General features: G+C 42.1%; 1 protein-coding gene across 2 annotated transcripts in view; it reads left to right on the top strand.

Annotated features, from left to right (window-relative positions):
* Positions 1–27,133, top strand: part of SEPTIN7 (septin 7) — a 68,956-nt gene that overhangs the window by 3,648 nt on the left and 38,175 nt on the right. For both annotated transcript variants that reach the window (XM_081971260.1, XM_081971259.1), the window contains exons 2-7: positions 4,595–4,701; positions 16,210–16,310; positions 16,991–17,125; positions 19,923–20,040; positions 24,707–24,799; positions 26,217–26,313. In XM_081971260.1, coding sequence (XP_081827386.1) covers positions 4,595–4,701; positions 16,210–16,310; positions 16,991–17,125; positions 19,923–20,040; positions 24,707–24,799; positions 26,217–26,313 — 651 coding nt within the window. The remainder of the gene's footprint in view (positions 1–4,594; positions 4,702–16,209; positions 16,311–16,990; positions 17,126–19,922; positions 20,041–24,706; positions 24,800–26,216; positions 26,314–27,133) is intronic.

Raw genomic sequence — 27,133 nt, 5'->3', positions numbered from 1 at the left:
AGGTAGACCAGACAGGAAACACAACCAGATAAATGCCATTGTAAAACTATATTAATATATTCTTGCAGATCTGAAAATACATTTTCCCACTATCACCTTTACAATTTAAAAAAGGTAAAAGATAAAATTTCCCCTTGCACATATGAGCTAGTCGTTAATGACTCTAGGGTGCGGTACTCATCTCCATTTCAATGCCAAAGAGCCAGCACTGTCTTAAGACATCTCCTTGGTCATGTGGCTGGCATGACTCAATGCCGAAGGTGCACGGAACGCTGTTAGCTTTCCACCAAAGGTGGTTCATATTTTTCTACTTGCATTTTTACATGCTTTCGAACTGCTAGGTTGGCAGAAGCTGGGACATGTAACGGGAGTTCACTCTGTTACGTGGCCCTAGGGATTCGAACCGCCAAACTACTGACGTTTCTGATCAACAAGCTCATTGTCTTAGCCACTAAGCCACCACGTCCTTTGACAATTTAGGAAGAGTATATTCTGAGCCTCTTGCTTTGCCCACTGTGAGCGGCAGGCAACGCTGTCTGTTATCAGATTGTTCCCTCAATAATATCTCTTTGCCTCATCTCCATGGTCTTTTCCACGTACCATTATTGATCAGTTCCATCTTAATCCCATAGGTGGGCCTGGGAGAGGGTCCAAATTTCTATGGTATTACATAATTGATTCTTTACCATTATCTCAATAATATTTCTCCAAAAGGGAAGGTTGGAGACCAATCAATAGTTACCTAAGACCAGCAGATATAATCTGTTCGAAGGAGATATCCTCCAAGATTTCAGGCTACTCCCTTTACTGTAGGGAAACAATGATAATATCTTGCCTCCAGATCTGCATCTACACCTCTGTTTTTTCCTCTCAAAATCCAGGTTACTGGTGGACAATCTAGACAACAGTGTCTATTTTGAACCCAATGACAATTTTAATTTTGCTTTAGGCAGAAAAAAGTTATAAAGAGTTCCTTACATCATTGACTTTCTAAAGTTTATTTGTGGTTTATTGATAATATTTTAACAGTATATTTATTACCATAAGAGATGTAACTTAATTATATTCTGCTATATTAAAATTGGTTTTCTGTGAGGGCTACGCAAGCACTGGCTTTGTACTGAAATAAAAAACATAGTTTCTCTAAGTATAATAAAGCAGATGCAGAATAGGATATTTCAGTCATTCCTGAAGTTCTTGTATTTACACTTAGCATTCCTTTGATCAAATGATTAGGGTGGATAATTAAAGGAACATGTTCAAATAAAAGCATTAGCAATCTATACTTGTAGAATTCCTTTGTCCATTAATCTTTGTGCAAATTTTGGGATTTTATGATAAAGATAGTTGATTTGAAGAAAGACATCCTTTAATTTTCCTCAGGTTACTCCATTAATGTAAAAGGATTCACTATATTTAATCAGCTAAGTACTAATTAACTACATAGAAATTTGTCAGGTACTTGTTAGTTCTTAAGTAGCTTTGTAAATGGCTGTTGAATGTAATAATAGCTTTTTAATCTAAGATGATACACACTTACATCTCTTATATTATTAACTTGGAAACGCCCTGAAAAAAATTGGAAAGGGGTTTGGTTTATGCATTTTTCTTTAAATATTTTTTCAGTCTTTTTTTTCCAATGAAATATACTGAAATGGAAACCCAAGTTTTTTCTCTCATAAAATAATTAAATTGCTTTTGGGATAAACATCTATTTTACATAATAGTTGCCAGTGATTGGTACTTAAATAATATTTTCATTGTTATATAATTGTAGTTCTTATATATTGTAAACTTATACGATATAGTTCTGAATCTTAAATTTGAAATTTAGTCCTTTTTCAGATTGCTCCACGCTATAGTGCCATGATGGAGAACCTATGCCACACGTGGCCGAAGGGGCACACAGAGCCATATTGCCTGGCACATGCAACGGCTTCCGTGTTTCTGGCATTCATGCGCACACGATGGTCAGCTGGCCTTTGTGCATGCGACAGTGCCAGAAACCGGAAGAGTTGGTCTTCCATTTTCTAGGGTAAGTATGTGTACCGGCCAGCTGATCGGTGTGTGCACATGCATTGCAATAACCAGAAGACTTGCTGGCTGGCACACATGCGCTCACTGGAAACGAAAAGTCAATTTTCCAGTGAGAGGATGCCCCCAGGCAGCTCCTCTTCCTGGTTGCGGCCCAGATGAGCAGATGCACAAAGTGCTCCCTTTTTGGCACTGGTGCCGAAAAGGATCGCCATCACTGCTATAGTGTGAGCAAACATTCTCAACATATGGGAAACTTTGCTATAGTTGTATGAGATTATAAATCTTGCCAGGCACCAAAAATAATATGAGTTTTTTTTTGGTATAATGTCCTGCTGGGTTGTGAAGGAGGAGAGAGAGGAAGAATGGTAAATAAAAGAGGAGTAGTCCCTTTAATTCCTGACTGTTTTTCTCCTAACCCGAATTCAGCCCTCAACATTAATTTGGGAATGTGCTGGTGATTGGAAAAAGTTGTCAATTCTGGTATAAGAGCATGTGACAGAAATTAATTCATTTATAGATGCATATAGTAGATTAATTCATTTATAGATGCATATAGTAGATGCATATAAGATGTGCCAGCTTATGAAGCTGAATAAGGAAGCTTGCATTTGTGGAAGTATTCATTTATCTGATAAGTTGAAATACTGAAAAGGCGGAATGTAAAGTATATAACTGCAATTTCTTGTTCTTTCATAAGCTTATTATTATTGAGAAGACTAGTAAATCAAATTATATAGTCACTGCTAGTGTTTTTTATAATATATTATGTGAACAGATATTTTACAGGTAATTCCTGGGTTAAGAACATTCCCTTAGCGAACGCTTGAAGTTATGCGATAAGCGCTCCCCCTCCCCGGCATTTGCAAATAAGTCCTGAAAATGCAAATATTGCAGCACCGTGGCAGTTGTTTGCCCTTACAAACAACTGCAGAGGCTCTGCAACATTCATCCTGAATGTTGCCAGCCAAAATGGAGCTTCCGATGGGCGGATCCGCTCCTCCGATTGTTCTGTTCGGGCGTCCAGAGGCCTTGCCCCTACCCAACCTCCCTCACTGTCTCATTTATCTTGTGAAGATCTAGTAAGCAGTTTCCTCTCCAGCCTCTCAGCCAAGTGTGCCCCTCTGCAGTTATGTTCAGGCCTCCTCAGGCCTCGGTAAACAGATTCTGGCTGAAATGAAACTTCTGAGGGGTGAATCTGCTCTGTGACATTCCATTCGGCCATCTGCAGCCTCCCCTGGCCCATTGCAGGCCAAAATGGATCTGGCCCCCAGAAGCTCCATTTAGACCTGCAACGAGGCAGGGGACTCCCACAGAGGGCCAAATGGAGCCTCAGAAGGCTGGCTCCACTACCTGGAAGCTTCATTTCGGCCTTCAACGGGCTGGGGGAAGCTTGCGGAGGGCAAAATGGTGCCTTGGAGAGACAGATCCACACCCCGGAACCTCCATTTCAGCCTTCAACCTGCCAGTTTTGGATGCCCAGACAGAAGTGCAGAGGAGTGCACACAGCTGAGAGACTGGAGAGGAGAGTGTTTGTTAGATCATCACAAGGTAAGTTACCCTGCGTGGCAGATGGGGGGGGGGGGATAGGGGAAGCAACTGGGGAGCATGAGGCATTTCATGGGTTGGGGAGGACTTAGATGATCTTAGGCAGGTGGCCTGTTTCATCAGTATCCCCCCCTCCAATGGCCTTCCCCTCCCCGAAATTCCTCATGTGCACTTAATGAGCCTCACATTCAATTAGCGAATGTGTGGGCGAAAGGAGGGGTGATCTCGTTCAAGGTACGAGATTCACTTCCATAAATCCTCAGTTTACAAATGGAATAGGCAGGCTCCATTTCATTCGTAACTTGAGAACTATACATTCTTTCTTTGATAACTAAGTGTTGCATACTTTTGCAATTTTTAGCTAATTCTAAATATGTAGCAAAGACTGCAGTCATACAAAATACCTTTTTTTTGTAAAAGCATGCTTTATTTTGGGACTTTATCTTTACCCAATTTTTCACTTAGGATATGATTAGGATATATTGCCTTCCTTTCTGTTTAGTGTTGAAATGTGTTACAGCAGCATAGCAGTCGCTAAACAAATGGTCCTTAAGCAAAGATTACCTGTAAATGTAAAACTTCATTTAAGTTACTCATACAGCATTTTTCAACGTTTCTAATTTTTTGTGATCTTCAACTTCCCTACATTTTGTTTCTAAGATTGGGAAACACTAAACAGTGTCTTACAATTCATGCCTCTTTATGCAGATAGAGAAAAATTGTCTTTGTGAATAATTTCTTAATAAATTTATTTTAAATTTAAGTCACAAGGGCTATTTGAGATGTTAAATCTTAAATATTTGGATGAAACTACCCCCTGCAAGAAAATCATATTAAGAATTGTATACATATTGTTTTTGATTTGAAGCCTACAAAATAAAAAATAGTTATGAACACTGCAAAATAACATGAAGTATGCAATAACATGAAGTATATAATAAAATGACCTTGAAAACATATCCTAATGAGTAGTGTCATGTGATAATTCTAATTGTACTTTTGTTTTTGGTAGGTGAATCTGGATTGGGAAAATCAACACTAATCAACTCATTATTCTTGACAGACCTGTATTCTCCAGAATACCCAGGACCTTCACATAGAATTAAAAAGACTGTACAGGTTTGCATGAAAAAGTATACCTTATATTTGCATTCATTTATATGCTAGATTGAAATAGAAACATTTAATTTTATTTATTAGTTCAATTATTTTTTTCAAAATAGTCAAAATCCTCTGAGCAGTTTTTAAGAAAACTGACTAAAACATGCAATCAGAGAATATGCTAAACTCAAACCAGGTATAAAATAAAAAAATATATAAATTGGGCTGCAACCTAATACTCATTCAAAAATTATGAATTTAATGTTTGGAAAATGTCAAATAAAAATATTTATAATAAAAAATTATGAATTAAAATACAGTTAAAAGTCAATTTAAAAGCTTGGGAAAATAGAAAGATACCAGAATGTTACTAATATGAGTATCAGTAGAGTTTTTCTGGAGAATTCCATGAATTTCAATCTAATATATTTTTCAACACTGATTCAACACATTGACCACTCACCCGTGTTAAGAGGAAAAGGCAAATTAGAGCTGGAAGTTATCTTGAGGGCATGACAACCCATATCCCTGAACGACCTGTACTAGCAGTTTTATGTAGGTATTAAAAAGCATGGAAGATAAAATGGTGTCCTAAGGAATATTATAACCCAACCTGTCCCTAATACTTTTTGCTAGTCAGTGAGATCAGATCAGGTGAGTGCAGTAGAACTCCAAGTATATGCCTTGTCTTTTACTGTGCTTGCCTTCTGGATATTCCCCAACCTTAAATATGCAGATAACTCTCACACTGATGACCTTAAGGAAGCTATTACTGTTTTCCCCTGAAAATAAGATCTATCCCAACATAAGCCCTAGATTAACTTTGATGTCTGTACCTAATATAAGCCCTACCCAAAAAATAAGCCCTAGGTAAGACTCCCATCCCTGAACAACCTGTCCTAGCAGTATTATGTAGGTATTAAAAAGCTTGGAAGATAAAATGGTGGCCTTTGGACCATCTCAACCAAGCTTCCCACGCCCAGAATTCTTCTGCAGCCGCTTGCAGCCAGCTTCCAAGTGGAACATTGCAAGGTGCTGCCACTTGCAGTAGGGTGCCATGTGGTGCAGCATGCCAGGGCTGCCATTCGTGGCAGGAGGCCATGTGCTCACTGAGCTTGTGTCACCACTTGCCGCATGTGGTCACATGGCACATAACTAGTGCCGCCACTTGCGGCAATGCACGTGGCGCATCACTTCACTGCCACTTGCTCATGCAAGGACACAACACACCGCACACCCTCCTGCCACGAACAGCAGCACCAAAGTAATGTACTACTTGGCTTCTGTCTGTGAGCGGATGCAGAAGAAGTCGAGCAGCAGCGCAAGAAGTGTTGGGGTATGTGAGGCCTGGCTGAGGTGGTCCTAAGGTAAGCGGGTAAGACATCCCCTGAAAATAAGACCTGGTGCTTATTTTGGGGCACAAAAAAAATAAGAAGGGTCTTATTTTGGGGGAAACACGGTACTAGTAGACCTAAACTTATGGCCATTCATTTTGATGACCATTTGAAGTTACAACAGCATTGAAAATTGTGACTTAAAACCGGTCTTTGCACTTACTACTGTTGCAGCATCTGTAGAGAACATTATCAAAGTTTAGTTGCTTTGGCAACTGGCATGTATTTATGATTATTGCAGTGTCCTTGGGTTACATAATCACCATTTGCTACTTTCAGTGGAGAAGCCAGAGTCACTTATCAACCATGTGATCACAGTGATCCGCTTAATGGCTACAGAAAAAAAGATAAAAATAATAAAATTGGGTGCAGTTTATAGACCAATAGATGATGGATAGTCAAACCATGGGCAGTTAAGACCACTTCACATGCTGTTGAGAATATTTTTGTTGACTGAGAAGAAGCATAGTTAGAATGGAATGTAGAGTAATAAATTGTTACTTCATTTAACTTATGTGAGATAATATAAGAAACACTGGGTTAGGGTGAAAAAGTGAAAATGTATCTTGGATATGCTAGTACCACCACTTACATTACCCGAAGGGAGGAAGACTTATCTTGTTGAAGATGAAGAAGGGTGTGCCATAAGATTATGTTAACAGGCAGAGCCCTCATAATGCTCAAAACATTCATAAGGATGACAACTGAAAGTTATGAAATAGAAGATACGAGTGCTTGAAAGAAAGACTACAACATATGTAGTCATACTATATGCACTGCAGAAATATCACACTTAACATGAGAATTTAAGGCCATAATATTTCCATCTATAAACTATGCCTGTGAAAGCTGAATCATTAGAAAGGCTAAATGAATAAAAATGGATGTCTTTGAATTGCAGTGCTGAGAAAATTGTGAAACTTAAGTGTAAAAAGAAATCATTGAGTGCAAAATAAACTAAAACCAAATTGCTTACTTGAAATACTGTAACCAAGAAAGTTAATGCTTAAATCCCAAAGGTGCTTTTTTCAAGAAGCAACTGAACTTTCTGGTTTTTCTTTGAAGTTGTTTTGCTTCTTATCCAAGAAGCTTCTTCAGCTCTGACTGGATGGTGGGAACTTTCTATTCTCCTGTGCGCTGCTTGGAGAGTCCAAGCATGGGTTAACACAGCCTAACTGCCCTAGGACTGACTGAGTTTTTTCCTTGACCACGCCCCCTTTGCCTCTGGCAGGTCAGTTTTAAAAACTCAGTCCGCCCGATAGGACTGTTGCAGGGGAGTTCCCCAGTTTAGGCTTTTTGCTTGGACTCCCCACATCAGCATTTAAAGAAATTCCTGACCATTTTATTTTGACAATCAGCTAAAGCATTTCTTGACAGCTCAGGAGGTCTGATATTCATCATCTGCTGCTTGTAAGCTAAGCGAGGTAGGATTGAGGCTTGTCCGGCTCCAGCTGGCGAGCGGAATCGCTACGAGAGACAACCAGCTGTTTGGCGCTGGGGATCTCTTTTTAAAGCCGCGGAAGCTTTTTTCGGACCCTTTAGGTGCCCTAACGGCTTCCAAATTCTGCCTGGCAACAGCGGCGGCCATTTTAAACCTTTCGTGCCCTTTTCTCCACTTCGGAGAGGGTTGCCTTGGTTACTGAGGCTGCGCGCGCAGCGGCGGCCATTTTAGAGCACCAAATTGCCTCAGGATTCAAACGGCAGAGCTTACAGACCTCGCAGTCAGACCTCGACAGTAGCAGCAGCAGCAGCGACGCTTAGTGACTGAGGGCCTTGTCCGGGGCTCCGGCAAGACCGAACGTCTCGAATACAGCCGTTTTCGCACTATAAGGCAGGGATTTCGCCGGCTGGCTTCCCTTGCCTATTACAGCAACCGCGGACGTTTTCGTGGCCGTCTGGCTCGTCCCAGCGGTGCCCTCCAGACCCATCCAGCCTTCCTGTGACTCCAGATCAACAATGGCAGACGAAGGTTTGGAGGTGCAGGCTGGGCCTTCTTCCAAGAGGCCCAGAGTGGAGCCCCCCCCCCAAAGGAAACAAGGGAGGGAGAGGCAATCCCAATAGATCCCCTTCCCGAGCCTCAGGGGACTTACCCACCAGTAAGGAGGGAACCCGTAGAGGCCATACCTCACAGGCCCAGAAAGCCAGCAGGTCCCCAGATCAAGAGGAGGCATGGGCAAGGCCTCATTCTCCCCAAGGGAAGGTTCAGGATCAGGACTCTCCCCACCAGGATGGATCACCTCCATCAACTGGGGGGATTTCAAGGGACTCCTCCCCAGATGCCTCCTGGGGCTACCCAGACTCTCCCAGTTCTTCTGTTAGGGAGGAATTGGAACCATATCAGGATATATTTCAGAGGGAGGAAAGGAGAACCTCCAAGGGCTCCAAGGGACGCCCAAGAGAGGACAAGGGTCCCGCATTATCAGCTGAAATGAAGGAGATCATAACTAAGGCCATCTCCCAAGGAATAGCTGATGGTCTCAAACAGAAAGAGACTGGTTCTGCTAGCACTCCTAAAGCCAGGGCAACCCCTGCCCCTGTAGGAGGCCATGCCCCTGCTTCGCCTGGCACCTCTATTGCCACGGAGGACACAGGATTAGAGGAGGGGGAAATAGAGGATTTCGAATTATCGGAGGATGAGGATCTTCCTCCTGATAAACCGGCCTTTACAGGGTTATTCAAACCATCCCTGTTTAAATCCATCCTTCACAAGGCCATAGCAGCCACTGAACTTGGTCCCACTCCCAAGAGTGCCTCGACCCCCCCCCCCACCAAGGATCATAAGGAAGGTTTATTCCAGGAACCTTCCCCAACCCAGGAACTGATTCCCGTTCCGGACTTATTCCTGGACGTAGTCCAAAGGCAGTGGGTCCAACCTGGTACCCTGACCAATCCCAGCGGGGGGGACATATCCCTTTACGCTGTAGAAGACAAAATGGATGAGGTGCTGAAGTTGCCTGAGGTGGATGCCCCGGTGGTCTCTCTAACTTCTACTTCTAATCTTCCTGCAGATTTACTCGAGGGACTCAAGGCCGAGGACAAACGCTCAGAAAAGGCGTGCCACAAGACGCACCAGGCGGCTGCCTGGGCCATTAGAGCATCCACCTCGGCATCATTCTTCACCAGGGCTTCTCTCCTCTGGCTAAGACAACTCAGGTCCAAACCTCCCTCAGCAGGTTCTAGATGGCGGCATGACATCAATAAGATAATAACCGCCGTAGAGTATTCAGCAGATGCCTCCCTTAATGCGGCCAAATTCGCATCTAGGGCCTTGGCGTCCAATGTGACATCACGTCGTCTGCTGTGGCTCCGCCACTGGCAGGCTGATATGAAGGCCAAATGGAAGCTTGCTTCCGCCCCATTTAAAGGAGGGCAACTCTTCGGAGAGGCCTTGGAGAAGTTTGTCATAGAAACAAAGGACAAACGCAAAATTCTCCCGGCCACCCTGAAGAAAGCGGAACGTAAGGGTTCAGGTTCATTCAGGAGACAGCCCTTTAGAGCGCAGGATAACTCTCAAGCTTCCGGCTCTAATTCTTCTTATCAGAGGCCATTTCCCCAGACAGGTGACAGGGGACAGGACAGGACAAATTACGGGTCCAGAGGAAGGCAGCAACAACAGCATTCCTTTCGGAAGCCATTTCGTGGGGGATCCAATTCCCGACAGTTTCGTAGGGGGAAGTGACCATCACAGGAATCCTCCCATAGGGGGTCGGCTCCAAATATATGCCGACAGGTGGGAGGAGATAACTTCGGACACTTGGGTCCTCAACACGATCAAGAGGGGCCTAGTGCTGGAATTCTTATCCTTCCCTCAACAAAAATTTATTCGTTGCCCCATCCCCAAGAATCCCCAAAAGAAAGATCTCATGCAGAAGGAGATCCTCCATCTGCTCGAAATCAGGGCCATAGAACCGGTTCCCAAAGAACAGGAGAAACGAGGATATTATTCCATCCTCTTTCTAGTCCCAAAGAACTCAGGAGGGTGGAGGGCCATCTTGGATCTAAAGTGCCTAAATCAGCATCTGGCATACAAAAGGTTCAAGATGCAGTCCCTCCACTCCATCCTGGCTTGCACTCGACAGGGGGATCTCCTCACATCGATAGATTTGAAGGAAGCTTACCTCCATGTCCCCATTCACCCTGCCCACAGAAGGTTCCTGAGGTTCCACTACGACGGGAGGCATTATCAATACAGGGCCCTGCCATTCGGCCTCTCGTCTGCCCCCAGGACCTTCACCAAAATCTTGGCAGTGGTGGCGGCCCACCTCCGGAATCGACCAATTCGGCTAGAGTGTTATCTAGACGACATAATAATTCATTCTTCCAATCAGAATCAGGCCCGGAGGGACGTTCAGGTGACCATACGGACTCTACAACACCACGGGTTTTCAGTGAACCTGCAGAAGAGTCACCTAGAACCGACCACCCGAATCCAACATCTTGGCACCATAATCGACTCCATCTCCTGCCAGGTATTTCTGTCTCCAGACAGGATGGCGAATCTTCAGAACAAACTTCGTCTATGCAAAGCTCCCAGGTCAGTGCCGATTTTACAACTATCCCAGCTCCTGGGCATCATGATCTCCTGCCTAAAGGTGGTTCCCTGGGCACGGCTTCACGCAAGGGAGCTGCAATGGTTCCTTCTGCCAATGCAGAGATCAAGGGACAGCAACTCGTTAAGACGCGTGAAACTACCGCCAAAAGTACTTCGCTCCCTGCATTGGTGGAGCACAGCGGCGGTCAGGAAAGGGTGCCTCTTCAAGGAGCCCGAAAGGCTGGTTGTAACAACAGATGCCAGCCTACAGGGATGGGGAGCACACTGCCAGGGACATCTTGCGCAAGGAAAATGGACACTGAGGGAGGCGGCCCACAGCATAAACTGGCTAGAACTGAGGGCCGCTCGCCTCGCTCTACGTCATTTTGCTTCTCAGATTGTGGGTCATCATGTACTGTTGTTAACAGACAATGTTGCCACAAAGGCCCACATCAACAGGCAGGGAGGCACGCACTCCAAAAATCTCATGCAGGAGGCGGAACTATTGTGCAGATGGGCGGAGCGACATCTGGTGTCCATAACAGCGGACCACATATCGGGGACGAGCAACCAAGAAGCGGATTGGCTGAGTCGGCAGACGATAGACCACTCAGAATGGCGGCTGCATCCAGACATCTTCTCTCAAATCGTGGAGAAGTTCGGCAAACCGCAAGTAGACCTGTTTGCAACAAGCACCAACACACATCTGCCCCACTTCTTCACTCGATACCACTCGCCCTTAGCGGAGGGGACAGATGCGCTGAGGAGCACTTGGCCCTCAGGACTCCTGTACGCGTTCCCACCGCTCCCTCTCATACCCCAAGTAGTGACCAAATTACTGTCAGAAAAGGCCGATCTAATCCTAGTGGCCCCTCACTGGCCCAGGAGGTCCTGGTACGCGGACCTTGTCAGCCTCTCCATCCAAAGTCCGTGGAGGATTCCTCAGGAGCAGATCTCCCTCAGCCAAGGCGTTTGGCGCTTGAGGGGGACCTCCTGAGGAAGCAGAGATTTTCAGACAAGGTCATCAGAACTATTCAAGCGTCCAGGAGACCTTCCACTACTAGGATATACGAATATACGTGGAACGCTTTTTCATCTTGGTGTCAGGACAAGGGTGTGCAGGACATTTCGGCTTCAGTGCCAAATTTGCTGGAATTTCTCCAAGAGGGTCTGGACAAAGGTCTCGCGCCCAATACGCTCAAGAGGCAGGTGGCGGCATTATCCACCATTCTTACCTGCAAATCTGCTAGATCACTTAGTCAGCACCCACAAGTAAAGAGCTTCCTCAAGGGGGCGATGAACATCTCTCCTCAGGTGGTTCATCGATATCCCTCCTGGGATTTGCCATATGTCCTGAAGGCCTTAACGGGGGCTCCCTTCGAACCTCTCAGGAAGGCAAGCCTCCATCATCTGACTATTAAGACGGCCTTCCTCATAGCTATATCATCGGCTCGCAGAATTTCTGAATTGGCTGCGCTGTCTGTGAGGGAGGACCTTTGCATTATTCATACTGACAGAATCATTCTGAGACTTGATCCATCTTTCATCCCAAAGATGAATACTCAGTTTCATAGAGCCCAGGAAGTGATCCTTCCTAATTTTTGTCCAAATCCAGTACATCAGAAGGAAAAAATCTGGCATAAATTAGATGTAAGAAGGGCAGTCAAAATTTACATCAAACGATCAAAGGAATTTCGCCGTTCCGAATCCCTATTTGTCTCCTTCCACCCTGGGTCCCTTGGTCGCAAGGTTTCATCCCACACAATTGGACGTTGGCTGAGGGCTTGCATCAAGCTAGCCTATGAGACACAAGGCAAGACTGCACCACGAAGAGTAACCGCGCACTCAACGAGGAGCGCTGCAACTTCAACTGCTTGGGCGACCCAGGCGTCTATCATAGACATTTGCAGAGCGGCCACGTGGGCCTCGCCCACGGCGTTCATCAAGAACTATAAGATCGATATCTTTGCCTCGGCAGAAGCCTCCTTTGGAAGACGTATATTACAAAGGGTTGTGGAGGCTACAAAGGACAATGACTCTGCCTGCCCTGGGACACGATAGCTTGGGTATGTCCCATGCTTGGACTCTCCAAGCAGCGCACAGGAGAAGGACCGTTGGCTTACCTGAACGGTCGTTCTCTGGGCGCTGCGGGAGAGTCCAAACCCACCCAGGGTTCGAGGATCCAGATCTAAAACTCTGCAGAGACTGGTTGAAGGCGTCCTATTGAACCTTTCGTTTTTAAAACTGACCTGCCAGAGGCAAAGGGGGCGTGGTCAAGGAAAAAACTCAGTCAGTCCTAGGGCAGTTAGGCTGTGTTAACCCATGCTTGGACTCTCCCACAGCGCCCAGAGAACGACCGTTCAGGTAAGCCAACGGTCCTTCCCCACCATCTAGTCAGAACTGAAGAAGCTTCTTGGATGAGAAGCAAAACGTCTTCAAAGGAAAACCAGAAAGTCCAGTTGCCTCTTGAGAAAAGCACCTTTGGGACAACCATGACCTGGATGACTGAGAATCTCCATAGACATTAATGCTTAAATATTTAAGACATATAATATGAAGGCGACTAATTGGGGGAGAAAAGCCTAATGTCTGGGAAATGGAAGTTAATGAAAAAGAGAGTGACAGAAAACAAAGCAACTTGATGTTATTGTTGATGACAATATAAACATGAATGTAGAAGAATTCAAAGAAGCAATTACCGACAGACAATCCTGATAAATGTAGTCTTTCAAGATTACAAAGACTCAAATGTCTAAGCAAAAATTGTTACTGCATTTAGTCTACTAATCTTATTTTAACCTATTTGGCTAGAATAATATTACTGTTTTCAGTTTCTTTATAGCTTTATAGCTAGCTTGAAAGAACATTTTAGCATCTTTGTATATGTGACTTATTTATTGATATTAATACGTTACCATGTTTAAAATTAATAATTAGTAATTATGTAAATTTTAGGTTTAAGAATTTTTTAATTCTTAAATGTAATATTTAATTATCTTGCTACTACTGTGTTTCCCCGAAAATAGGACCGGGTCTTATATTTTTTGGGTCACCAAAAAAGCACCAGGTCTTATTTTGGGGGAGGTCCCCTTGTGCCTCCTTGCCTGTCATACTAGCAGCTTGGTGCTTGGAACAGCTGATCTGCCGGTGCGCTCCTCCCTCTTCCACCAAGAAGCATGGCTACTTTTGCAGCCGATTGAGGCTGCAAAAGCAGCAGGAGGCCCCACGCACCTCATGCCCCCTTCAAGAACAGTTTTTCCTTACCAACAACTTGGTCAGGAGGCCAAGTGAGGTGCTCCATGTGCCTCGTGCCTCCGTGAAACAGCTGATCTGATCTGCAGGTGTGCTCCTGCACAGCCTGGAGCTCAAACCAGATGCTCCGAAGCTGTGGCAGAGCATTGCAGTGGGAGGCCTCCACAGGTAACATTGTTTTCCATGTCTTGCTCCAGCGAGGAGTGTAGGCTGAGGGCTCAACAACTAGGGAAGATGGGGTTTTGGGGTGCAAAGGAGGAAGGGGTGATCTCCCTCCTCCATCCTGCTGCAGGGCCACCACGCAGCTCGCACAGGGCAGCGTGACCGCTAATGAAGGGGGCGCTGGCAGGCCAGCTGCAGGGGAGGTGATTTGGAGAGTTGCCCCACACCAGGCAGGAGCAGCCCAGCTGGATGAGTGAGAGCAGCCCAGCCAGAAGGGCAATGAGGCCCCGTGAAGCAAGGAGTAGCAGGTCCAGCAGCCGGGCGGGGAGAAGAACCAATTCCAACGGGCTTTCTGCCTCATTGTAGCAGCAGCCTGAGCAAGATCCGAGCTCCAGGCCTGGCAGAGCACAAACTGTGGTCACCCTTGCTTCAGAACCACAAGTTGAGCTGCAGAAGAGAGAGGCCCTCAGCTGCGAGGTTGCCTGGCACTGCGGGCAGGGCTGGGGCTGGCACGAGTATGCCAGAAACATCTCCAGATGCCTAGAAAGATAGAACGAGAGGCACTTCCAACCCTCATGGGCTGCGATTAGAGGCCAAGCTGCCATCAGGTGTCCAGGGAAGGGAAATGTTGCCTCCTGTGCTAGCCATGCCCACTCCTTCACTAGGCCTTATTTTTGGGGCAGGGCTTATATTAGGCCTACCTCCAAAAAATCAGGCTAGGATTTATTTTCAGGGTAGGTCGTATTTTCGGGGAAACGTAGTAGTTGAAATACTTAGACTATTTTAGATTATGCATGGAAGGAGTCACGCTTTTATACTTTAAATGTGTTTGGTTAAAATTAAATCACTTTAAATATCTCTGCTTCCCATGAAACAGAAATAACAGAAAGCTGTTCATAAACTACATCAAATAGACAACTTCTAAAGAATAAGACAACTTTAAGTTTATAAATCTGACATGGTCTGTGAATCTGATCCATGTTTATTTAAAATAGAGTGCATGGGAAAATAACCTTACTGTTAAAAAATGTGCATTCCAAGATGGAGCTAAATTATTTTTCCTAAATCCCCATGGAGTAGTTCTAAAACTAAATAGGATTCATTTGAAGTTGTAATGAGGATTGATGCTATTTACAATAGTTTTCTGGCTGGCTTCCAACAAATAGTACATTATGAGAATTTGTCCTTGTATGGCCATTTACTTTTTCTTTTAAAGAAAAAATTGACCAGATAGAATGTACAAATGAATTCAGCTTGAATATTTACTTTATATTATATTCAGATAATCTTGAAGCTAAGTCTTAGAGGTTTTAAATAAAAATTTCTAATTGTAAAGGAAATACAATCATCAACAACAATATATTTATTAAAGCTCCAGCAGCTTAAAATAAAATATTTAGGACATGTCTAGGTAATGATGTAGTACAAAATAAAAATAATCACTAATGTAAATTGAGCTGTTTTGGTCTTTCTGTTTCCTTTCTGATATTTTGATCAGCTGTGGAATGGTGTGTAGATGTTACTTATCTCTATGCGCCTGTTGATGTTTGTTGATGCTTTCTGAGATGACATTCAGACTATTATAACAACATGGCCTAATTGTAGTACATGAACCAACTAAAGCCCTCCAAAATTCCTCTGTTAAGCAAGGGCATTGAAAACCCATCTCAATTTTGGTTTCTGCTGTTAAATCATTTATTTTTTTTACGTCATAAAACATTTTTTCCAGAGTTGGAAAAACAAATTGAGCAAAGAAATATGAATAGAGAAAAAAATACACGATTTGGATTCTCAACTGATATGACTGCTATGATCCTACATGTAGGATACTTTTTCAAGAAGAAAATAAAAAGCATTTTTGTTCTGTTCTTGCGTACTCATTCAGCCTCTCCTGAAGAGTTGAGAAGATGCTTTTTATCAATGCTTCATCCTCTCCTACCAGTAAAGGATTCTCCACTAAATCAAAGTTTTTCCCTGAATCAAAAGAATTACTCCATTTATAGAAAAGCAATTTGGCATACGTAACATTCATTTATGGTCATATTTTAAACAACATTTTTAGGAGCAGTTGACCTCCTGTAATATTTTCTTTTTAAAAATTCTTAAATTATCCAAAGTTTTTATTAGCAAAGCACCATTAATATTTAATGTAGATGCATTAGTTATCTTTTTTATTATTTTTTTCAGGTTGAGCAGTCTAAGGTTCTAATTAAGGAAGGTGGTGTGCAGTTGTTACTAACAATAGTTGATACACCAGGATTTGGTGATGCAGTGGATAATAGCAATTGGTAAGAACATTCTAATATTAGTAATGGCTATTATCTTGCAATACTTGCATATATTTAAAGTAGAATAAGTTTTTTTTTCTTTGTAAGGCACTCTTACTGCAGTTCTCTTGGCCAAAAATGATATAAAACATAATTTTCCAAATGTAGTTATCAAACTGCCTTGTTTCTATGTGTTTGAATATTAGTATATCTTGTTTCTCTCTGATTAGCTCAGAGTTAAATATTATTTGGTTATTACTGAGAAAAGTCAAAAGATTAAGTACCATTGATATCTATGAGATTCATTTTCTGATGTCAAGAATATGTCTTTGGTTATTATAAAAATTAATTTAATATTAATGTAATGAATAAATAAATATTCAATCTGTTAATTAATGTAGATAGTTAACAATAAATGAAATTTGATAAAGACCATTTACCAAATAGCTTTGGGAAGTATGATTGTGTTCCTTCACACCATTTCTATAACACTTCCTTTTACTACTAAGAGCTTGTTGCTCTTGTTTCATATATAAGAATGGGCATTGCTTTTCTCATACAGCAACCTAACTAAATTTCTTTAGGAAAATTATATTTGTGATATTTACATGCCATTTTTAATATTATGATGTGCAACTTGTACTAATATAGCAAATTTTCCAAGTTAATCTGCTTTTTAAAAATGTGTTTGTACATTGCAGCTGGCAGCCCGTTATTGATTACATTGACAGTAAATTTGAAGACTATCTTAATGCAGAATCACGTGTGAACAGACGACAGATGCCAGATAACAGGGTCCAGTGTTGCTTATATTTCATTGCTCCTTCAGGACATGGGTCAGTATTAAACATTAATGTTAATTAAAGTTTTGCTCCTACCATGCGATTACTCCACTCAGAAACATTTAAACTACATTGTTAGATATGTCATATCATAGAAATTGTAAGTAACTTAGATAGTTTTCCTTCTGTTTTTACAGAATCCAGAAGAGCAAGAGTTAGGATTATATGTTACTAGTTCCGTACTTTGGATTTTTCCAATTGGTTAAATTGAAAATAATTTTCCATGCTTTATTTACAGTATCACAATAAAAGATGATTAGTTAAATATATGTTGACATTTTAGATTTGTGCCAATGCTTTGAATTGCTTTTTATCAAATATTTATACATTATAATTTGTAGTACTGGTAATTTTTTATAAAGCACTTTGTTTTTGAAAGCAGTGGTAAATATTGCCCTAATTCTTAGACCATAATAGATATAAATATTTGAAAAGTTCACATAGCTTTCTCTTCTCTAACAAGTGTACCTTAAATAGAGCTGCAAGCTTGAAAAATATACATTACGTAGCAGTAGAAAGGAACTTTGCTTGTGCGAGTTTTGAAATTCTGAATCATTTTCAGAAGCATACATCTTTTAGTGTAGAAATTTTATTGTATACGTATTTGCAAGGCAGATGCAATTACAATAGTCCTCCAGATATGAGAGATCAATTATTAAAAATCGAAAGTTATGACAATTACCCCAAAACTGCATATTGCAACTGAGGCCTTTTTTCAAAGTTAGGATGGCTGCAGGGTCCCTAGGTCATTTATCATTACCACTGACTAGGGCAGCGATGGCGAACCTTTTTTGGCTCATGTGCCACAAGTGGGGGGAGCGCAGGGGGTTGTGTGCGGGCGTGCTGCACCCATAATGCAATGCGCAACACCCCCCCAGTGCGCATGCGCGCACAACAGGCGCAACACCCCATTTTTACATGCTTTTTTCACCCTCCCCAGCCTCCAGAGGCTTTATAGGAGCCTGGGGAGGGCGAAAAGAGCCTCCCCGCCCCCCCGCAGGCCCTCCGGAGGCTTCAGGGACCTCCGGTTTGCTCAGAGGGTCGTTTTAAGCGTTCCGAAGGTTTCAGGGACGATCCGGAGGCTTCCCTGACGCCTTCGGAGTGTTTAAAACGACCCTCCAAGCAAACCGGAAGTCATTTCCGGTTTGCTCGGAGGGTCATTATAAGCGTTCCGAAGGCTTCAGGGAAGCCTCCGGACGGTCCCTGAAGCCTCCGGGGGGGCGGGGGATGCTCTTTTTGCCCTCCCCAGGCTCCTATAAAGCCTCTGGAGCCTGGGGAGGGCGAAAAAATGGCTTTTAAAAACAGTGAACTCAGCTGGCCAGTGCGCACATGCGCACTGGCCAGCTGACAGGGCAGCGCCTTGCGTGCCCTGACAAATGGCTCCACGTGCTACCTGTGGCACGCGTGCCATAGGTTCGCCATCACTGGACTAGGGGGATGCTGCAGTGCCGCCACTTTCCTTCCCCCATCCTGCTCCAGCACCACCCCACAGCACTTGGGCTTAATCCCCGTGTCTCCTAGCAGAAGCTGCCATTTTCAGTAGTCCAATAATTCCTTATAGAAAATGACAGCTGCTTTTGGAGCTCTCTGCCCTGATCAGCTGGCCTTCAAGAACCTTCAAACTTCTCCTGGCTTTTGCTAGATTTTGGGAAACCAGGTTCTGTTTGCTAAGATAGGATGAGCTTCCCAAAATATTTCCTTTGCTTTAACCTTCTCCCTCCCCCAGAAAGCCACATTTCTTCAGTAAAAAAAAAAAAAAAAGCTTGGCGGGACAGACTTCTTAATCTTGAGTTTTAGAGTCATAGCTGGGTCCTACAGAATTCAGACACTCAGCTAAAAACTTCATGACCCAGATTTTGTTTGGGTTTGTTTGGATTTTTTTTTTTTGGCTGCCCTTGCTTTCTGAGCTGAGTTTTATTTCTGCAGCTGCTCTAGGCAGAAAGCTGGAGAGTTTTTTGCTTGCTTTCTTCCTTGTCCGTCTGGAGTCAAGGTAAGCTTTTTAAAAAGGGTAGACACTGGAGGGAAGAAGTGAGGACTTTACTTTTAACACCTAATTGGGGAAATGGGAGAACAAGAAAGCTGTTCCTCCCAGCTTTTTACTGAAAAATGTGGCTTTCTGGAAGAAGAAGGGGGTTTGTAGCAAGGGAAAGTTTTTGTGAAGCTAATGCTGAAGCTGCTACCTTATCATGTAGGGTCTGGTTTCCCAAAGGCTGGCAAAAGCCAGGAGAAATTTATAGTCTTCCGAAGGATTGGTGGCCAGATGATTAGGACAGAAAGCTCTGAAAAGTTAGGGAACTAATCTTTTTGCCCCAGAAAGGCAGGTACACCTTGGCAGGAGGAAAGGCAGTGGCAGAACCACGAAGGGCGGGCACAGCTAGTGTTTCTTGTTGGTAAGACAACTGTGCAGCATGTAGCAACCCCTGAAAAGGCAGAATGGAGCATGGTGCATCTTGGAATGGGGGAGGCTTTGAGAGGTCTGAGGCAGGGGGCTTTGCCTTCACTAGGCCTCTCAGGATCTCCCCCATACCTGAGGCACCACGTGCTCTACATAGTAACACACACATTTATTAATTAATGCACTGGGAGAGCAGGGATGACTTCGCCATTACATGAGGCAGTTCATTTAGTGTTTGTCCCGACTTTCAACCCTAATGAGCAGATTCCATTACAGTCATAACTCACATCCTATCTGTATTTTACTTACTGTACTGTACATGGGTCACATTTTGTTTGTTTGGAAGCCAAATTTGCAAAATCTCATTTTTAATTTTTTAATTTTTATTTATGTTAGGCTTAAGCCTTTGGATATTGAGTTTATGAAACGCTTGCATGAAAAAGTGAACATAATCCCGCTCATTGCCAAGGCCGACACACTCACACCTGAAGAATGTCAACAGTTTAAAAAACAGGTAATTTTCTTTTTTTCCCCTTTTAATATAATTATATTTTTCTCCTTACTTTCACAATAACATGCATAAGAACAATTTTGCCAGATGCAGCCAAAGCCCATCTTAATCCAGCATTTTATATAGAGTGGCCAAACAGATGCTTCCAAGGTGGTCAGAAGTAGAAGTTAGACATATGTGCTTCTCCAATTTCTGTTCTCTTGGATTTTATATTTAGAGACATGTTATTTCCTACTTGGAATTAACATTGAGTCTTCAAGATTATTAACCCTTGTTAAGCCTATTTTTCATAAATTTATCCAATCCTCTTTTAAAGCTGTTCAAGTTAGTGAACATCACCACATCTTATGATAATGTGTTCCACAGAAGGATCATTTGAAGAAATGCTTTCACTCAGCTCATTGGATCGCCCCTGGAAATTATATTTTTCTCAGACATGTCTATTTTTATATACCTCAGTAATATCTTTCCTCAGCTACTTTATTTCCAAACAGCCTCCTAGCCTTTTCTCATATGGAAGATGTTCAAACCCCATATCATTTTACTTGTCCTCTTACGCGTCTTCTCTAGTTCTGGTGTATCCCTATTCTGAGCTGCATACTCACCTAGCATTTCCATTGTGTTGTCCCCTCTGAATCTTTTTCTGTGTGAGATATAAACAATTCAGAGTCTAACTGTGTATATAAAGTTAGGAGGGTTTCACCCAATCATGTATCTTTTTTCATCCATTTGCATATAATTAGTCACCCAGTGTAAAGAGGTCTTAACACCTCTTGGTTGATTTTGATATTATAATTATTTTAGTATCATCCACAACTTTACAGGTTTGCTGTTTACCTGTAAATATTACTTATGGGGAAATTAAAAGCACTTTCTCCATCAGAGATCCCCAATGGGCTCTGCTTCTGTTGTCTTTGTCTGTGTGTGTGGGGAGGTATTGAAATTAAGTATATTTTTTAAAAATTAAAACTTTAACACAACTAATACACAATAAAGAAAGAAGAAGAAAAAGTGCAGAAAAGTAATGAACTAGAAATAAGGTTCAATTATAGAAACAAAGTTTCATGTTTTTTTCTGCTTGTCAGTCCTTTAGTCCCAAAAGAAAAACTTTTGATTTTAGTTGTACTTTAGTTTTTCAAATCTTCTGAATTAATATATGTATTTGTATTGAAATTTGTTGGCTTTTTTATACATCCACCAAACATGATAGGGTGTCTCCCCACGTTGTCATTTCCAACAAAGATTCAAAGTACCTTGATGCCTTCTAGACTATTTAGTGAAAAATGCCAACAATATATCATTTTATAAAATTATCTTTAAAATTAGACCATAATGTAAATTTCAATCCTTACAACCACATATTTTCCCATTGATCCATTTGTATATTGTCACCAAAACTTTGGCCCATTTTGTTACACATTTTTTCACTTGTCTTCTTGTCTCATATTTCAACTAACATTTATGCATTTTAGCATAACATGTTCATCATTAGTGCTTAATTCTGTTTCAAACTCAAGTTTTATATTGTTCAAAATCATAAAATCTTTTATCTTCTTTAAACCTTTCTTATAATTGTACATTAGAAAACCATGGAGAAGTACGTATATCTGTTCTTGGTTTTATTTTGCAATCCTCTTGGAGAAATTATAGTACATCATGATAAATTAGCCATTTACTTATTTGTTGTCTATAAAATGCTTTTTGTGCTGAAAGCCACAAAGCTGTTTTCAGCCACATCCTGTACTTACATTTATTCCATACTATAAATATATATGTTCATCCAAATTCAGATTCATGTCCTCCTAACTCCAATAACCTGTTTCTTTGCAACACCTACTCAAGGCTAAACAATAGGAACAAAATATAAGTTCAAATCTGGTAGATCTAATCCTCTTTCCTTTGTATCTTGCAATACCTTATATTAATTTGTAGAGTTTTTATCTTATGTTATACAAATTCCACCAAACCTACTTCTGACTTTTTTCCACTGAGAAAATTCCCATTTATTTGTATTCTTTGCTTTCTGCTGTTATTGAATTAGCAATCATTGTTCTTTATTTAAGAATCTTTGCTGAGAAACTTTGTCAGAGGATTAGTAAATGCATATTTGATTTTTTAGTGAATGCCCTTAAGTTCTCATGATCAATTGTTTGTTTGTTTATGAGGCTTGCAGGTCATGTGACGACAAAATGATTCTGTGCAGCTTGTATTAAATAAAAACAATAAACAAAGTCATGTAAAACAGCAAGAAATCCCATCTATCTGGATTATTATATTACAGCCTTTTAAGATGTCCTAGAATATATTTTCTTTTTAGTTGCTCTAATTTGTTTAATTGTTCTTATTATATCCATGAGAAAATCTGTATGATTCAAGTATCACAGGACTCCTCAACCCACACGCTGTGGGCCATTACTGGGCCATGGCATGTTCGGATCCAGGTCATGCAAGCAATGGGCAAGGGCATGTATATGCAGCTCCTCTCGCGTGAGCAGCAACCACTTGTACTCATTTGCAAATCTCCCCTCATGTGAGCAGTGCGTGTCCTCTGCTCACATAAATGGAGCTGCTCATGTTCGCCCACCTGCCACTTGCAGGGAACTATGCATTTTCCTCCTCCTCCCCCCAGTCGGGCCGCCAAGCCAAAAGGTTGGGGACCGATGACGTATCAGTCCTTTATCTCCTACAATGAAGATAGTATTTATAAATACCGCTTTCATATATCATATAGTAGCAGATTAGATACTATAATCTATAATATCTAAGCATATTTAATGTGGATGGTGAATAGTTAATTTCTTTCCTGAAGGGAAAAGATGAATGGTATTTCATTCTTATTCATTCATATAATGATAGAGCTTTGATAAGAAAACTATGTATATGTAGTCCTTGACTTACAACTGTTCACTTGATGATTGTTTAAAATTATGACTTGGAAAAAGTGACTTAAAATCCATCCTTAAAATTTCTGTTATCACAGCACTCCCATCAAGTTCAATTGAGATTCTTAGTAACTGACTTACACTGTTGCAGCATCTTGCTGTCACATCATAATTTGTAACTTTGCTGTCCAGCTTCTAACAAGCAAAGTCAATTGGGGATGCTGGATTTGCTTAACAACTGTTTGAATAATTTAATGACCATAATGATTTGCTTAACAACTGAGATTCACTTAATGATCAGGGTAAAAATGGTCATATAAAATTGGACCTGGTCACCAAGCCCTTGCGCAGCTCTCCCAGGCCACCGCCGCTGGCCACTGCTGCCCGCCACCACCCTCCGCCGCCCCACTCCGAGCATAACTTCCAAACTCCAAAACTTGGGGCCAAGTCTTCCAACATCGGCCGCTCTAGGAGTGCTCTCTATGGTGGGCCGGCTGCTGGATAGAGAGTCTTCCGGACAGAGTCTTCCAGCAGCCGGCCCACCATAGAGAGCACTCCTAGAGCGGCCGATGCTGGAAGACTCGGACCCGAGTTTTGGAGTTTGGAAGTTATGCTCGGAGCGGGGCGGCGGCGGGCAGCAGCGGCCAGCGGCGGTGGCCTGGGAGAGCTGCGCAAGGGCTTGGTGAGGCTGCGGCCAGAACAGGCGGTCGCGCAACCCCCTTCTCCAGCCGGGCAGAGCTCCATGCACTGACCTAGGGGGTATCCCAAATGTGCCAAGCCGCGGGAGCTGGGGGATGGGCAGAGCACCACATGGATTGGCGCCTTAGGGATACCCCCTAGGTCAGAGAATGGCGCTCTTCCCGGCTGGAGAGGGGATTTGCCGGGCGGCTGCTCGTGAGCATGGTTACCTCATGGCTGCTTCGCCCTTGAGGCTGTGCCCAGCTCTTCGGGAGCCAGTTCACAAGGGAGCAGCCACTCGGCAACTCTCCCCTCTGGCCAGACAGAACGCCACTCCCCAACCTAGCGGTATTCCGAAGGCGGCAAGCAACGTGAGCGCTCCCCCCCTGGTTCCTGCGACTTGGCGCTTTCAGGATAACGCTGGGTTAGTGAGCGGTGCTCTGCCTGGCCGGAGGGGGGGGTTGTCCAGGGGGTTTATTTTCGGGGGTAGGCTTATATTTTTGCCCACGCGAAAAATGTGGCAAGGCTTTAGTTTCAGGACAGGTTGTATTTTCGGGGAAACACGGTAGCATTTGAGGTTTCTGTAAGGATGACTACAATTACCTGTCAGAATGGAAACTTAATGTTATATAGTTTTCTGAATTAAAAAATAGATATAAATCTAGTAATTTAGACACATGTGTACTGCAAATAACATATCAGACATGTAAGATCAGAATTGTTGCATAGCTTTTGAAACAATTGTGAAACACATCAGCTTGGATGCTTACAGTCTATTCTTAAAATTATGACAAGAATATTAAAATCTCCAATGATCCTATATTAGGAACTGTGAAGTAACAAAGCAGTTTATTGCTATATTGTGTGAATTGGAATGAGTGAAAGTAGGTTGACTTTGGGAAAAGGAAAAGAGAGAAGTACAACTTAATCTGAAAAATGACAAACACATAATCTGAATTTCAAAAGACATTGTAATTATAGAAGTATGCATATTCTGACATAAATGTGTGGTGTTCATCTTTACTACATAAAAATAAAATTCATCAGCATACTTTATTAATATATTCAACCCTTGTTACAGTTCCTTTTAAAAATATGTTTATTTTTAGATAATGAAAGAAATCCAAGAGCACAAAATTAAAATATATGAATTCCCAGAAACAGATGATGAAGAAGAAAATAAACTGGTTAAAAAGATTAAGGTACCAAAATATTTTGAAACAAATTTTTACAGTTTCATGTCACAAATTTCTCTGCAAATGGATTTTATTTTAATGGACAGAGTCATTCCACAAAAGAAAGTGTATCAGATATCTATCTATCTATAGAAAAATCTGGTATATATAAACTTTTAAACACTTTGACATACATCATAATAGTACCAGATTCTTAGGGAAAGTTTTGATTCTTGTTTAATATCTCAAGCCTACTAAAACAATTTTTATTTATAAAAATGTCCTTGCTTTTACTCTGTTGTAGTGACTGCTTTTAGATGTTTCCTTTATTACTGGTTAATAATAAAAGAATTATGCTACAAAAGAAAATAATTGTGAATCTTACTTGAATCCTCTCTTCTTTTTAAAGTAACAAGCATATTCAGATATTTTATTTTTGATTTTGTTTTATCGTAACCATCATCAATAGCTAGGCAAATATATTTAATTTTAACATAACTAATTGAAGCAAAGAAAAGAAAGGTCATATTTCCAGCCTAATGAAATGTTTGTAATATTTCTTATTTTTTTAACAAGTAAGATTTTAAAATGAGAGGATGTAGTGCCCTCTTAAGGTAGATTGCTTCATATCCTAGTGATTTCCCAATCATTCAATCATCTGCTCATTTTATTATTTTGTTATTTGGTTCTAAATGGATGTGCATGTGATTTTGCATGAAATATATTGGTTGTAAAATAATTCCAATTCGGAGGAATGTTATTGAAATTCACTGTGTGGCAGTTTAAGCTTAGCAATTATATGTTTATATAACATTCCTCAGAATTGAAAAGAGAATCTGGCTGACCCTAAAAAGAGTCACTGTGGGAGTGGGGGCATTCTGTAAATGCAATAAGAGCAGAGAAGTATTGATGCTCTTATTGCGTAAGCCTTAATAGTGGCTTTAAGTTGTGCTTGGTTGAGTTCATTCTTTCTTTTCCTCCAGCAATCTCTTGACCCTTTTCAACTCCCTCAACTCCTCCATGAACCACAGGGAATAACTGGAGTGATGGGCCAAGAGAGACCACATAGTCGCTATCCTATCAGTCTCAGCAGGACTGTGTAGCAAATCAAGTATTTGCCCCAGCTGCTTTGAAAACCAATTGGGGCCATTAATTGCTGGGGACAAATCAATCAAAAGGTTCTGCCTTCTGATGGATGGGATTAAAATTAAAGAATATAATCTTCAATTCCATCAGACCATGACCAGTCTTGAACAAAAAACTCTCCTAATTTTATAACCAGATGATGTTCTTTACACTTATAGTCCATCTTATATTGGCTCTTTTTTCTAATCTCCTTTGACACTTATTTTTATTGTGATCTCAGAGCAGTACAAACTGTTTTACTTTCTATCCAATCTGTTGGTAAGTTATTTTAGGAAAAAATATTCTGTTTCTTTTGTAGGACCGTTTACCTCTTGCGGTAGTAGGTAGTAATACTATTATTGAAGTCAATGGGAAGAGAGTTAGGGGAAGACAGTATCCTTGGGGTGTTGCAGAAGGTAAGTTAATTATACTTTACATCTTTTACCAATATTATAACAAAATCATAAGATTCACATGTATGTAAATTGAGAATTTCCTCAGATACTCAATTGAAGAATTATATTGTGGATATTTGAATTATTTTAAAACTCTTCTATAGGCAGTTCATTTTAACAGTCTAGACCAGTGATTCCCAAAGTGTGCGCTGCGGCTCCCTGGGGAGCCGCGCTATCGTCATAAGGGCGCCGCGAAATATTCAATTAATACCTGCGCCCGCTGGGTCTAACGCTGACGTCCCTCTCGGGCTTTGGAGGGAAGCTTCTGCAAAAGCCCGGGCATGACAAGTCTCCCAGGCTGAAATTTGCCGAGCTGTACGCGCGCGCCTGTTTTCCACGGTGTGGAGCAGCGGCGAGATTCTGGGCGGCGAGCGATGATTCCGGGGGGCATCAGTGGGGGGGGCAAGGTCCCCCTCGCGTTCCTCATCTTCCCAGATGGCCCCTGGAATCATCGCTCGCCGCGCAGAATCTCGCCGCTGCTCCACACCGTGGAAAACAGGCGCGTGCGCACAGCTCGGCAAATTAAAGCCTGGGAGACTTGTTGCCACTCGCCTTTGCAGAAGCTTCCCTCCGAAGCGTTCCGAGGGAGGGCTGTAAACTTCCCTCCGAAGTCTTGGGAAGTTCTGAGGAGCCCCCCAAGGCAAAACGCCGCTGCCAGGTAGCTAAAAGTACGTCTCTGATTCGTCTCTGTCAGTCTCTCTCTGATTCCCTCTCTCACTCCCTCTCTCTGTTCCTCTCTCTGTCTGTCTGTCTCACTCACACACACACACACACACTGTGG

The sequence above is a fragment of the Natrix helvetica genome (genome assembly GCF_964273705.1).
Source record: "Natrix helvetica genome assembly, chromosome: Z".
Taxonomy (NCBI): Eukaryota; Metazoa; Chordata; class Lepidosauria; order Squamata; family Natricidae; genus Natrix; species Natrix helvetica.
The sequence above is the reverse complement of the archived record's forward strand: the minus strand, read 5'-3'. Positions and strand labels throughout refer to the sequence as shown.